The sequence below is a fragment of the Scleropages formosus genome, chromosome 16, assembly GCF_900964775.1.
Source record: "Scleropages formosus chromosome 16, fSclFor1.1, whole genome shotgun sequence".
NCBI classification, from domain to species: domain Eukaryota; kingdom Metazoa; phylum Chordata; class Actinopteri; order Osteoglossiformes; family Osteoglossidae; genus Scleropages; species Scleropages formosus.
Genome location: NC_041821.1, coordinates 5,258,630 through 5,271,407, shown reverse-complemented (window position 1 = coordinate 5,271,407; position 12,778 = coordinate 5,258,630). Strand labels below are relative to the sequence as shown.

General features: G+C 45.7%; 1 protein-coding gene across 2 annotated transcripts in view; it reads left to right on the top strand.

The window, feature by feature from the left end:
* Positions 1 to 12,158, top strand: part of tbck (TBC1 domain containing kinase) — a 33,217-nt gene extending 21,059 nt beyond the window's left edge. For both annotated transcript variants that reach the window (XM_029259050.1, XM_029259051.1), the window contains 3 exons: positions 3,044 to 3,219; positions 5,869 to 6,028; positions 11,798 to 12,158. In XM_029259050.1, the coding sequence (XP_029114883.1) occupies positions 3,044 to 3,219; positions 5,869 to 6,028; positions 11,798 to 11,908 (447 nt within the window). In that variant the 3' untranslated portion in view covers positions 11,909 to 12,158. The remainder of the gene's footprint in view (positions 1 to 3,043; positions 3,220 to 5,868; positions 6,029 to 11,797) is intronic.
* Positions 12,159 to 12,778: the final 620 nt, after the last annotated feature.

The following is a 12,778-nucleotide window of genomic DNA, read 5'->3' as shown; positions in this document are numbered from 1 at the left end:
ACAATGATTTCTCCACAGCAGGGTTCCTTTTTTACTGCATCAGTTCTTTAAAAGTACCTTCTAAGTACCTTGATTAGTAGTACTGCAAGGTCAAATCATATTCATAAACAAATGTTATTGATGTATGGTTAGTATGATCACTGCTGTCAGTCTTTAAGGTTGATGACAAGGTAGGTTAACTAGTAGATTGAAGACAAACCGCAGAGGTGCGTGTGTGTGTTTGGTGGTATTTATGTTTACTCGTGTAGCAGATGCTTTTTGACAAAGCGATGTAGAGGGACAGTCCAAGTCCAGGTCACACCATGATTTGCAGTCAAAGGTCCCCAGTTTGAATCCCTGACCCGCAGCCAGTTATGTGCTGAATTCAGTTAGTTGCTGAAGGGTTACTTACATACACACCTGACACATATTTCTTTGGGGTTTGGTACGTCTGAAACACACAACTGGGATTTTTTTCCCCCTCCAAAAGAAAACCGTACAGTTTGTAGCATCGAGGCCGAACTCCACGCACACTCGGGGTCAGACATCATGGGCCATTATTGTAAGGACAGATTATGCTCAGAGTCCCACTGAAAGGGTGTTTTTCGAGGGGGAAGACCTGTTGACAGGGTAAATCAGTTCAACAACGGGCTTAGTTTGTCTGCTTAAATCCAGCCCTGTAGGAGTTAACCTGGTGCGGCTCAAGAGCTTGTTACAGTAAATGAGGCGTTCGGGGCACAAATTGGAGTTTTTATTATTTATGAATTCTCCGCGGGGTTTTCCTCTGACATTCTGAGGGATTTGGTGAGCTTTGTTGTTGCCGTTCCCGCTTTCGGGGAGATTTACGACGTCGCCGAGTGTTTATGGTCGCACTAAGCCGTTCAGTCCTGACCGTACTGTTTCAAGGTCACTCTGGCAATCCATATGGTAACGGTAAGCATTTACGGTTGTAAAGCACAACGTTAATTAGCATGTTAATTTGGGCGATGATATAGTTCCAGCTGTTGGAGTCGTTCATGCTTCTTCTCGACTTCCCCCGCAGTCGTTGATTAAATTAGCTTCCCTTATCTCTGTTAATCCAGGCTCTTGTTCGGAATAATAATTCCCCTCTTGCTGTTTATAGCTTACCTTCAAACTCCTCATTATGTAACAAGTACATGGCACAGAGCGGCTCTAATAGATTTAGAATAGGAATTAGAATAATTTGCCTAATTCTAATTACCGCTGGAAGGAGAACATTGTCTCAGAAGAGGACTTTTGCTAGAAGGGGGTTTCGGACCTCGTGCCGTTTAATAACCCGGAACGTACAGTGCTCCTTTAGGTGGAATTTATTAACCCTAAGGGGTGTTTCCTTTAGTCATCATTGCCCTTGCGATGCTCATATGACCTGCATGCTGGAGCCTGTTTTTGGCTTTAGGTGGCTGACCTTTGAATTTTGGGTAACCCGTCAGTGAAGGTCCAGGCCTGACCCCAGCAGTCCTGTGGGTGGCAGTGGACTCTGGTTCATCATAAAGTACAGATTGGTGGACCACAAGTTCATCCCAGGACATCCTTTGGTATCACAACCAGAATCATCCTCCTTTACAGACATTTGTGGTCATTTTTCGAATATCCAGCAATACATCCATCTGTCGTCAATAACCACTTGTCCAGTGCAGGGTTGCAGTGAGCCAGAGCCTATCCAGAAAGATTGGGTGTGAGACAGGACATGCACCGGACAGGATACCAGCTTCACTCACACAGTCAAAGGGCAAATCGGTGTCACCAGTTCATTTGAAACACATGTCTTTGGAGTGTGGGGGGGGAAACCGGAGCGCCCAGAGGAATTTCTCCCAAATATATGGAGAATGCGGAAACTGTGCACAGATTGAGCCAGATTCAAATATACATTTGAACCCGCAGTCCAAGCGCTGTGAGGCACCAGTGCTACCCCGGTATTTCACATTTTTCAAATCCGACCCTTCCAAAACACTGTTAAATCCAAGACATTTCTTATTTTATTTGCGTGCTGAGAGCTTATTTACCCAGAACAAGTCTACGATACTGCAGTTGATACTTGAATCTAAAGTGGGTTTCTCCTCCGTAGAAGCGAACTAGAGCAGATGAATAATAATTCTTAGGCTTAAAGGCATAAAGAAAGGCAAATTTCGTCTGTCTCCTCCAGGTGAACTGTACTGGTTCCGTCCCCGTGTCCCCAGCCATGCATGACGAGGCCTGTAAAGCTGCAATCGTTGAGCACCGTGATGTATTTACCCATTTCCGCCGAGCCGCTGAGCACCAGCTTCTCACTCCGCCGCTGAAGTCCTGCTCGTGTGGATGGATTTAAAAGCAGGGGTTCGAATTATCCATCATAAGTTCAGCGGGCCTCAGCCTGGGGCTGTTTGCCCTGACAGACACTTATAAAAGCTGTGGAGGTGCTGATTCCATGGGTATGGAATGAGACCAGGATAACTTCTGGCCTGTTTCCAAACCTTAAAGCTACCAGAGATCAAGAGGGTAATTCTTAGATTTTCAGATTATTTTTAGATTTTCATTGTGTTTCAGTATAATAACTGTAACCAAAAAATGTAAATCACGCTATTTTTTTTCCACACTTTGACCGTTTTAGTTCTGAATTCTGAAAGATGGTTAAGTTTTGCCTTGAGGTTAGGGTTATGGCAGTGCCCTCAAATACCAGCTTGCATGGTGGTCTTCATTTTAATCCCTAACATGGGACCCCATTGTGGTGAAGTGAACCATGGTGGTTGAGGACAGACCTCCTCTCAAGTGCAGAAAAAGGCATTAATCTCTGTCTGCTGTGAATCGAGCGTTGAGGAGAACTCTGGTGTCCAAACTGTGAGCTTTCTGGGAGGGGTGGTAATGAACATAATGGTGGTGGTCCTGTTTCTCCAGCCTGGAGGTCTTCCATCCAACTTTGTGCTGCCTTCTGGATCCTTGCTGTGAAGTACAACCGCAAGGAATTAATGAAGTCCTGGTCCTACAGCATTCTCTGGTTGTGCTCTTTCTGTAGAGATGAATGATGGTTCCTTCTCCTCTACACCTGTCCCCCCCCCCCCCCCCCCAGTCCCGTGAACCCCTCAAGCTAAGTGAGCTGAAGGCTGAGTCATCCCCTCGCATCTCCGCAGAAGACCTCATTGACCTCTGTGAGTTGTCAGGGTCTGGACACTGCAAGGCCCCTACCAAGAAGACCAAGTCCAGCAAGCCCAAGATCCTGGCTGTGGACATCCGCAGTAGCGAGGAGTATCCTTTTCTTGTAGAGGAGTATTTTCTGAGTGATCCTGTCTACCACGGTGACCTGTGTGCACTGCTTCATCAATTCATCCTCTGGGTCTCCAGGGAGCCCAGGCCGATGGTTCAGTTTGATGTTTTTGATTGGATTTTAGTGTTGCACGTGTGGCGCAAGTTGGGTACGAAAATGCACATCGTGTGTCCAGAATCATATCAGGATTCTGTTAGGGTATGTTGGGTTTTACTCAGTGTATAATGGAAATGAGCCAGAAGACTGATAATCAAGTACACACACACACATTCTCTGAACCGCTTGTCCCACACGGGGTCGCGGGGAACCGGAGCCTAACCCGGCAACTCAGGGCGTAAGGCTGGTGGGGGAGGGGACACACTCAGGACGGGACGCCAGTCCGTCGCAAGGCACCCCAAGCGGGGCTCGAACCCCAGACCCACTGGAGAGCAGGACCCGGTCCAACCCACTGCGCCATCAAGTAACGCTGATTAATAATATTAATAAAACCACAGTAGCTACTTATGAAACTGAGAAAACACAGTTTACAAAGTTGTAGCGTATGCTTTAGTCCAATCCAGATTTTTTCATCCCGTTCCTTATGATACGAGAAGTAAGCCACCTACCAGGGCTGTGTAATTGGCCACTGGAGTGGAGGGTTGAGATTTCTAATGAATTCCCATCAGCAAGGAGGAGGGTCACGCGGGCCGGCCCTTTTCGGAGTAAGCTCTCCAGCGGGCGCTTTTGATGTGCTGCTTGATTTGAAAGTGCCACGTTCAATAGCCCTTAAATCCACTGTGGTGCACAATTTCAAAAAGAAACCAACAAAAATTTAATAACCTCAACAGAATTGCAGCTTCTTGGGCAAGTCTCATTTTTAGGGAGGAGTGATGGTATGAGTTTGTTTAAATAAACTCTTTAACTACAATATGAAATGCATTTGAAAGTTCAGAAATCATGGTCAAAGACCTGAAGGGGAGCTGGTTTATAGCAATAATTTCATCACTTTTTTAAACCAGATTCTCTCAGAGAATCGGACGACGAGATGCTGAGGTGAGAATCTCTGTACTGAAGTGGTCTTCTGATATAGTGATGGATGGACAGACGGATCTTGTTTTTCAGGTATAAATGTACTTGTTGCTCTTACATGTGCATTGCATGTGCTAGTTCTGACTTAAGTCTAAAAATTGTGATGGTGCTGACAGCTCCTGGAAATGTGTTGACTAATGTTGTTCTAATGATCTGAATAATTAGTTTAGTTTTAGTCATTTTATTTACATTTACATTTATTCACTTAGCAGATGCTATTTCTAGAAGTATTTACAATTTCAGTTATTCTAGATTTACCGTAATGCAAGTTCTGCTGTGACTGGTGAATATGGGTAATGTGATTGTAACCAAGTGAGACACAGCTGGTTCTAGAAGTATCTTAAATCTATCTTCACCCAGAGCCAGTATAAAAATAGAGGAGCCCAACCAGTACCATTCGAACCCTACTTCTCTAGTGGAGCTCGTACAGTTACACTGGCCACATTCTGGGTTGTATTTTGCCGGTTTAGTTCAGGTCCTGCAGCTGTCTGCGGTTCGTCGGTAACAGACAGCAAGAGGTACATGGCTTTGAAAGAAAGGGAGCGCTGTAAGGGTTCAGCCGTGGTCCCCAGAGGGTGGAGAACGATTCAAGGCATTTTTACTGGCAACATGATGGACACGGCTGCGCCATTTCTCATTAGCACTTTTTACGCTTTGTTTGCCTGGCGATGAAGAATTCAGAGCTGGTGGAGCTTGGAGCCTGTAAAGTGCAGAAGAAAAGCCTGGATTTATACACGGAATGGGGCATTAAAAAAAGAAGTTGGCCGCATGGGCTGCGTGTTCCTGGTTCGGTTTAATTGGGAGATGGATTGTTAAGCAGCTGCTGAGGTGTGCCGTACGTCAAACCCCAGGGTTATTCCTGGCTTTGCAGGTGCTAATGCCGCCCCCCCCACTGAACACTAGTCCTTGGGTTCTTTTAGTAATGAACGAAGCTTCTTAAAGTTCATGAACTTGTACAAGAGAGGCCCCGGGGAGCAGGGCCGACGGAGCGGGCCCCTCGGGTTTATGGAGAAACCGATAGCCTGAGTTTTAATGCACAAAGAACTGTATTGCTTTGTAAATAGTAATCAGCGCAGCCGGGGGGGTGAAAATTACGGTCAAGGGCAATATAGTAATCGCAGGCACTAGTTTTGACCCATAAATGTTAAGATGCGGTTGTATTTTTTGCAGCTTGTTGAAGCTTGGAGCGCAAACATTTTTACGAGGGTATTGGCTCGGGCTAATGAAAGCATAAAGCATGTGGCTGATTGTTGCTGACCGTCTGTGCTAGCAGTGGCCGCCAAAATGAACTTTAAATATTGTCAAGGGGACAGGGGTGAAACGCAGCCAAGAACCAGAAGCGAATGCGCAAGGAAGTGAAGTAAAACTGTGAACTTTGTTTTAATTTGGACACAGGAACGACACGCAAACAAGGGGACCAGGTTGCCATCGGTCACTTGGGTTTCTCAGGTGCGTGAATCGCATAAGCATGTTGTCGTGTGATGTGACATCCCAACGGGTCCCGAATGCTGCCTTCTGGGGAGTGGAGTCCTTCCTTGTTGGCCTTGACCCAGAGTCCCCAGCTTCAGTCGCGGCCACATCCCCGGCAGCATCAACATCCCGTACAGCACAGCCTTCGGGCCGGACGGCGAACTGGTCCAGTGTCCAGCCACCAGCACGCTGCAGAGTTTTCGTGGCCGTGTCATCGTGATCGTGAGCCACGCCGTGATGAGGGCCGCCACGGTAAGACCACGGCACCCACCTTCCGCCAGGCTGAGCCATGTGCATATACAGTGATGCTGCAGGACACAGAAAGCTGCTGTTCTATGTTTTTTACCGTTTTGCGATTCTGTATTATTGGTGTTGAAGCTGTCCTGCACAGCTCGTGCCTTTGTCCATTTGAATGTGTTGGTCACTAGTCTGCTCTGGTCCGTTAAAACATTAAACTTTGATCATTGTACAGTCGGACATCTCTGCAGCTCAGGGGGTTGCAGTCATACATCCAGGGTTTAGATGAGTCGGGGTTCGAGCCCCACTTCATACCTTGTCCTTCCTAGGACTGTCTCCAGACCCCCCGCATTGAGCAGCTTTGGGAATTGGATTGCTGTGCATTTCATCACATGGTGCTCCAGAAAAGGGAGATTCCTTCAGGTTGCGGGGCTGCTGGCGGTTCCTGGCTTCGCTGTTCAAGAGCTCCGACGTGAGACTCAAAGTCAGAGGAAGACGTGAGATTAAACGACAGAGCGCTCAGATTCAGAGAGTTGCGCGACAGTCTCGGGGGGGGGGAATACCCAAGCCGTTCGTTGCCTCGCCTGGTCTCATGTGGCCGGGAAACTTTCGCTGTACTGCAGAAATTGTGCTCAATTGCTCAACTTCTCCAGAAATGGTAAAATGGTTGTTGAAGCATCGAGGAGCCGAAGGTGTCGGGAGAGATGAAAATCTGCACACGACCGCTGCACTCTTTTGGAGGGAAACTGTGTGTGTGTGTGTGTGTGTGTGTGTGTGTGTGTGTGTGTGTGTGTGTGTACAGTTTTCCTGTGCTCAGTGTTCTTTGCACTTGAACTTCCCCCCATTTAATAGTCAGTGGTTTTAAAAACATTTAACTGCATTTATAATTTAATATAATTCTTATTTTCTTCAACAAAGCCGACACATTGTGACACCTATTTGCATTTTTCAGAAAATTAGCAAAAAGCACTCTGATGCTGTCGGACGGTCGACCTTCTTAGTTATGTACTTGGCAGCGTTTGAAATAAAATGTGAAAGGATACCGAGAAAATTATATCCCAGCGAACTGAAGAATAATAACTGAGCTCTGCTGTAAAAGTCTTTTGGTGTAAATTTGTGTTTATGGATGTTCCCAGTCATAATCAGTTTGGTTCTGAAGCTGTGTCAAACAGCAGTTTCATAAGGAATAAACATATAATAAAAATAATGTCTCCCAAGTATCGTTTAGCTGAGCTTCCCCTCCCCTGCTGGGCTGCATCTTCACCACCACGGGAACAGCAGAGCAAAAAATGAATCTCTGCTAAGGTTGGATCGATAGGCCGTGTCTTGAAAGGCAGCTGCTCTCCTGTCAGTCCAGCCAAATCCTGTGGCATGTGTCGCTTCCTTCTGGAAGTTGTCTCTCCTCTTAGGAGACGGGTCCACCGCGGAGCAACGGTGTTCAATGAACGCAATGGCTTGGGGTTCTACATGCTCCCCACAGCTTGTCTTGCTCCCGCAGGCTTGTAATATATTCGGCAATCAGACAGCGTCCAGGTGCCTTCGGCAGGCTGTCCAGGCTACCTGGCGGTCCGCTCAACGCATGAGTGATGAGGGGCCGTCAAGGTTGTCGCGGAGATGGATCGCTATGGTAACGCTCCCAGGCAGCTTGCTTGCTGCCCAAAGCTGTCTGTCCATTACAGTCGCCCACCTTGGGTTGGCGAGAGCGAGTTTCTCCTCTTCAGGGAGCCATGTGACCTAAAGGGTCCTTTCTATGCCAATCGCCCTCATCGACCAGGATGGCACCTGTTTGAGACCCATTGTCTCCTGCTTGTCCTCATGGTTTTCACACTGTTGAAAACCACTCTTGGGATTTGACTGCTTCAGTTGCTAATATTCACCACTTGTATTTATGCAACTGATGACATGTTATCTTTTTAATTTATTTATCTTTGCTGCTGTTGCTTATGCATTAATATGTAGAGTGGCCTGGTGGTGTAGCAGGTAGTGCTGGTGCCTGACTGTTCCTGGGTTCTGCTTCTGGATGTGGATTTAAATCCGCTGCAGTCTGTGTGGAGTTCATGTGTTCTCCCCCTGTTCCTGTGGGTTTCCTCCAGGTACTCTGGTTTCCTCACTCATTCCAGAGATGAGTTTCATGTGAACTCTGTGTTGAGTGTGTAGTAAATTGTAATTGCATGGAGTTCCATCCAGGTCATATGTTGAGTCATAGATTCTGGATCATTATGACCTTGCACTGGAGAAACAGTTACTGATGGATGGCTAGATAGAGATGGATATCACTAGAAATGCCAGAAAAGTACCTATATTGAGATGATGAGGAAGTAGCAGTAGCAGAATGGAATTGGACCAAAGTGCAGAACTAAGAGAGAACCTCTAGGGGAAGATGGGTCCTCCACAAATTAGAGTCTCTGGGTGGTAGGTAGAGTGAAGCCAGGGTTTGGGAGCTCACCTGATGGATTCTCCTTCTCACAGAGCACCTCCCTACAGAAAGGTGTTGCCTGTTAGTATCTAACTTGGTCCAGCCCATTTGCCCCAGTCCCACCACCAGCAGCACCACCACTGCGCTAGGGAACCAGACTATTCTTTGTCTACTTCTTTACTGCATAAGCTCTCCCACTGGAGGTATTTCTCAAAGCTGTGGAGCTGTTCAGATTCCCATCCTGACCACCTTTCATTCGCATGATTGCTCAGGCAGTAATCTGAGTCGAGGCTCGGCAGAGAGATCCCTTTTTTTCCCCGTGTAGATCTGAGGTTGCAAGAGCGTTACTGTGTAAATATTTTAATGAAATATTTACACAGCAATTCCTGCTGCGGTGCATGAGATTCTGTTTGATCCCCATGTATTTTTCAAGCGTCGGGATGTGGGGAGCTCTCAGATCAGGTTGGATTTATGCAGTGTCGTTTCTACTACGTTGGGTCCACGGGTGATAAATTATCCCCTCACAGCATAGCAGGACATGATGCCCTCCGTGGCATGAGATGCTCTGAGAGCAGACTTATGGTTAGACAAACCAGCTTGTTGCTGATGAATGTTTACACAGGCTCTTTGCTGGAACTCATCTCAAATGTGTGAGAAGGGGAGCTTGTTAGATGATTACAGCCCAGCACTCTGTGACTCACAGTGAGTATGTTTGGCAGTGGTCATATTTCTCTCTCAAACCTGGGTTGAGATCCACCATAAACTCCTCGGTGTGTGTTTTGTAGTCCCCTTAGGGTTCATCATCAGCAGCAGATGTCAGCCGCTGGATGTTGGACAGGATGGGAATGAACCTTGAATGAGCTTGGAACTAACACAGCAACAATTACTGAAGTCTTACTGTAGCTTCAGGTCCCCCCCCCCCCCCTCCTTTTAAGACTTGCTATCTGGATTTGTACTTGCAGTCTCTGGAGAGTCTTTCAGGTGGAGCAGTCCTGTATTATTATGGACCCAACAGGTCCTGGTTCTGGGGTTGAGGCCCACTACTGCAAGTTGGGCGTTCCAGTTTGTCTACATTTACCTACAAGTTACCTTTTTACACCTTTACTCACCTTTAGTGTACAGGTGGTCCTAGGTACAGGATGGGGTTCCATTCCAACTACGTCATTGTAAGTTGACCACGTCATAAGTTGCAAACCGTTTTATACTGTGTGATGTACCATAAAGATACAAAAGAACATATGAATGATACGTTGTATAATTGGGCTTTTATTTTTTTTGCTAGTTTTCACTAATTTCATACATCATTAATTTCATAGAAAACTAATATAGAATTATTATTATAAAAATATATAGAATTTATTTTAAAGCTGCACTGTTATTTTCATTTCTAATTATTTTGCTTTTTCTTTTCTGCACCACCAGTATACTCACATTTTGCTTGCTTGACATTTTTGAGTAAAAAGTACCTTGGAACAGAATAAATAATAAAAATAAATAAATGGGTGGCACAGCGAGTAGCGCTGCTGTGTCACAGTGCCTTAGTGGTGTGAGAGGACGTGGCGTCAGTTCACCGCTCAGTCTATGTGGAGTTTGCATGTTCTCCCCATGTCTGTGTGGGGTTCCTGTGGGTGCTCTGGTTTTCCCCCACAGTCCAAAGACATGCTGTTCAGGTTCCCCCCTAGTATGTGAGTGACAGGGAGAGTGTTCCACTGATATATGGATGAGTGACCCAATGTAAGTAGTGTATCTAGCAGTGCAAGTCATCTTGGTAAATAAGGTGTGTGGGCTGATTACACTACATAGAGTTCATTGGAAGTCACTTTGGAGAAGAGCATCTGGTAAATTATTTATTTACATGTACATTTATTTAAGTGGAATAAATAAACGAATAAGAATCAGTTGCTGCTAGACACCTTACCAGTGTCTGAGACCCAGACAATACGAAATATGGTGCCTTGCAGCAGTGCAGCAATCCAACGGACCGGTCGTTGTTAGAAATTACAATCAAACATCAGGTCTATAAAAAAAAAAAAAAAAAAAGATGATAAGCTTGATGGGACAGCCATCATTAGTCACATGAGTTGCAAGTCAAGGACTACCTGTACTAAAGCACCTTAAAGAAGGTACCTTCCTCCAAGGTCCATTTTATTAACCAATTTCAGAAATTGAAATTTCAAACCGATTTCACAAATGGCTGTTAAACCTGGACAAACCGATACGTGACCCAACAAAGTGGTCTCCTCATCAAATTGGAAGCTTCATTGGCTAAATTTGTAACCACTCAGGGACAACGAGCAGGTTTCCCTAACGGTTTTTCATCATGCGACATTTAGAAACACAGAAGAGGTGAAGATTCAGGTGAAAACGGAAATTTAGAAAGGTGTAATTCTCATTGTTGATACGAGAGAGGGAACTATACCACTTGGTTCTATTTCCTCATATTTTATTTAAATGTGCTGGGACTTTAAAATGTCATTGCTGTTATGAATTATTCATATGAAGTGACTACAGTTGGGCCTGACCATTTCAAAGGGATTCGGTACAAAAATTGTAAAGATGACTAAAATTAATGCATTTTAAAAGTTAATGACCGCCTGGGGCTGTGGTGACGGCAGGAATCGTAACGTACTCGTTCTGTCGGTGTTACCTTTCCTTGAACCCGGGTGTGAACGCTCATCAGCAGAGCTGCACTCTTGGGCTTAACTCTGTATAATATATTTAGAAAAAGTGTATCGAAAAAGCCTTTCTTTACCCAGAATGCAGTTTGCTGAAACTTGGGAGCGCTGTGTCAGTGAGGGACTGTGGTCTGCTGGGCGTTGTGAAGAGGAGGGTGAAGCTACGTTCCTAAACTGGACACATTCCAGGGAAAGGAGAAAGGGTGGGCGGTGTCATCCGTCCTCTCCGCTGATCGTTCATCTCCTTCCATCTGAAGAGCAGCGATTAAGGGTGGCCTTGTAACCTGAAGGCTGCCGGTTCAGATCCCGGCAGAGCCCTGCTCTAGTGTCTTCCGGCAAGAACTGGAACTCGTAAGGCATTCCCCAGCCTCCATAGAGGCAGATGACCCACAACCACCAGCAAACGCCAACTTAAAGCCATCCATCTGTTCATTATCTAAGACTGCTAGTCCAATGCAGTGTCACCGAGGTCCTGAGTCTGTCCCAGAAGCACAGGGCGTGAGGCAGAGTACACCCTGGGCGGGACGCCAGTCCATTTCAGGGCACACACACTTAGAGCAGTTTGTTACCATCGTTGTTATAATTTTGGAGCTGGAAGCATCATGACAACTGCATCGAGCGGTTTTTCCGTAGATCCGAAAGTGCGCCCTGTTAACAGGATCTTTGCTGCGTTTGGTTTCCAATCTCCCGCAGTTCGCAGCCCACCTGGTGAAGGTCAACTACCCGCGCGTCTGCATCCTGGATGGAGGCATCAACAAGATGAAGTTCACCGGCTTGCTGACTGTGCCATCCCCGCAAATATAAGCTGTCAATCATCTTCCGCTCATGTTTTTCCAAGAACAGGCATTTCAGACAAATAGCTGTTGTTTCTGAAGATCAGTTATCAGGGGAAAAAAGTGAAGCATCTTTGTTTTATTTTTACATTGACTTGATTTAAGTAACTTCAGTTTTTTGTACAATTTCATAACTTCCGACTGTTGATTTATCAATCAGTGGTTGACAACTTTAGGAACATTTACTAAATCCCTTCTCTTTCATAGTCCACAAGTCTATATTAGTTTCAAGTAAAATAATTTTCACTGACATTTTATGACATAATTCATGTGGAAAATGCTCAGAGATTTAGTATTGTGGCAATTTTAAGTGTTAATTTTTTTTTGTCCTTCCCTGTTTAGGACAAAGGCCAGTTCTGTAGATATTTAAAAAAAAAAAAAAAAAAAAAGTTGTGTTGCAGATAACTTTCTCATTACGTAAATAAAACTGCTAAGATTATTTTTCTTGGTTATTCTTGTGTTGTTAAATCTGTTTGTCCCTTGATCAGGTATTTTGTTAATGATCTTCCAAATAAATAGGGGGGGCGTGGCGGCACAGCGGGTTTGACTGCAATCTGCTCTCTGGCAGGTCCGGGGTTCAAGTCCCGCTTGGGGTGCCTCGTGACGGGCTGGCATCCCACCCTGAGTGTGTCCCCTCCCCCTCCAGCCTACACCCTGTGCTGCTGGGTTAGGCTGTGACCCTGCTTGGGACAAGTGGCTTCAGCCAGTGTGTGTGTGTGTGTGTGTGTGTGTGTGTGTGTGTGTGTGTGTGTGTGTGTGTGTGTGTGTGTGTGTGTGTGTGTGTCTTCCAAATAAATCTTCAGTTCCTCAGTGTTTCTATGAAAGCTGTTCATAACATGAA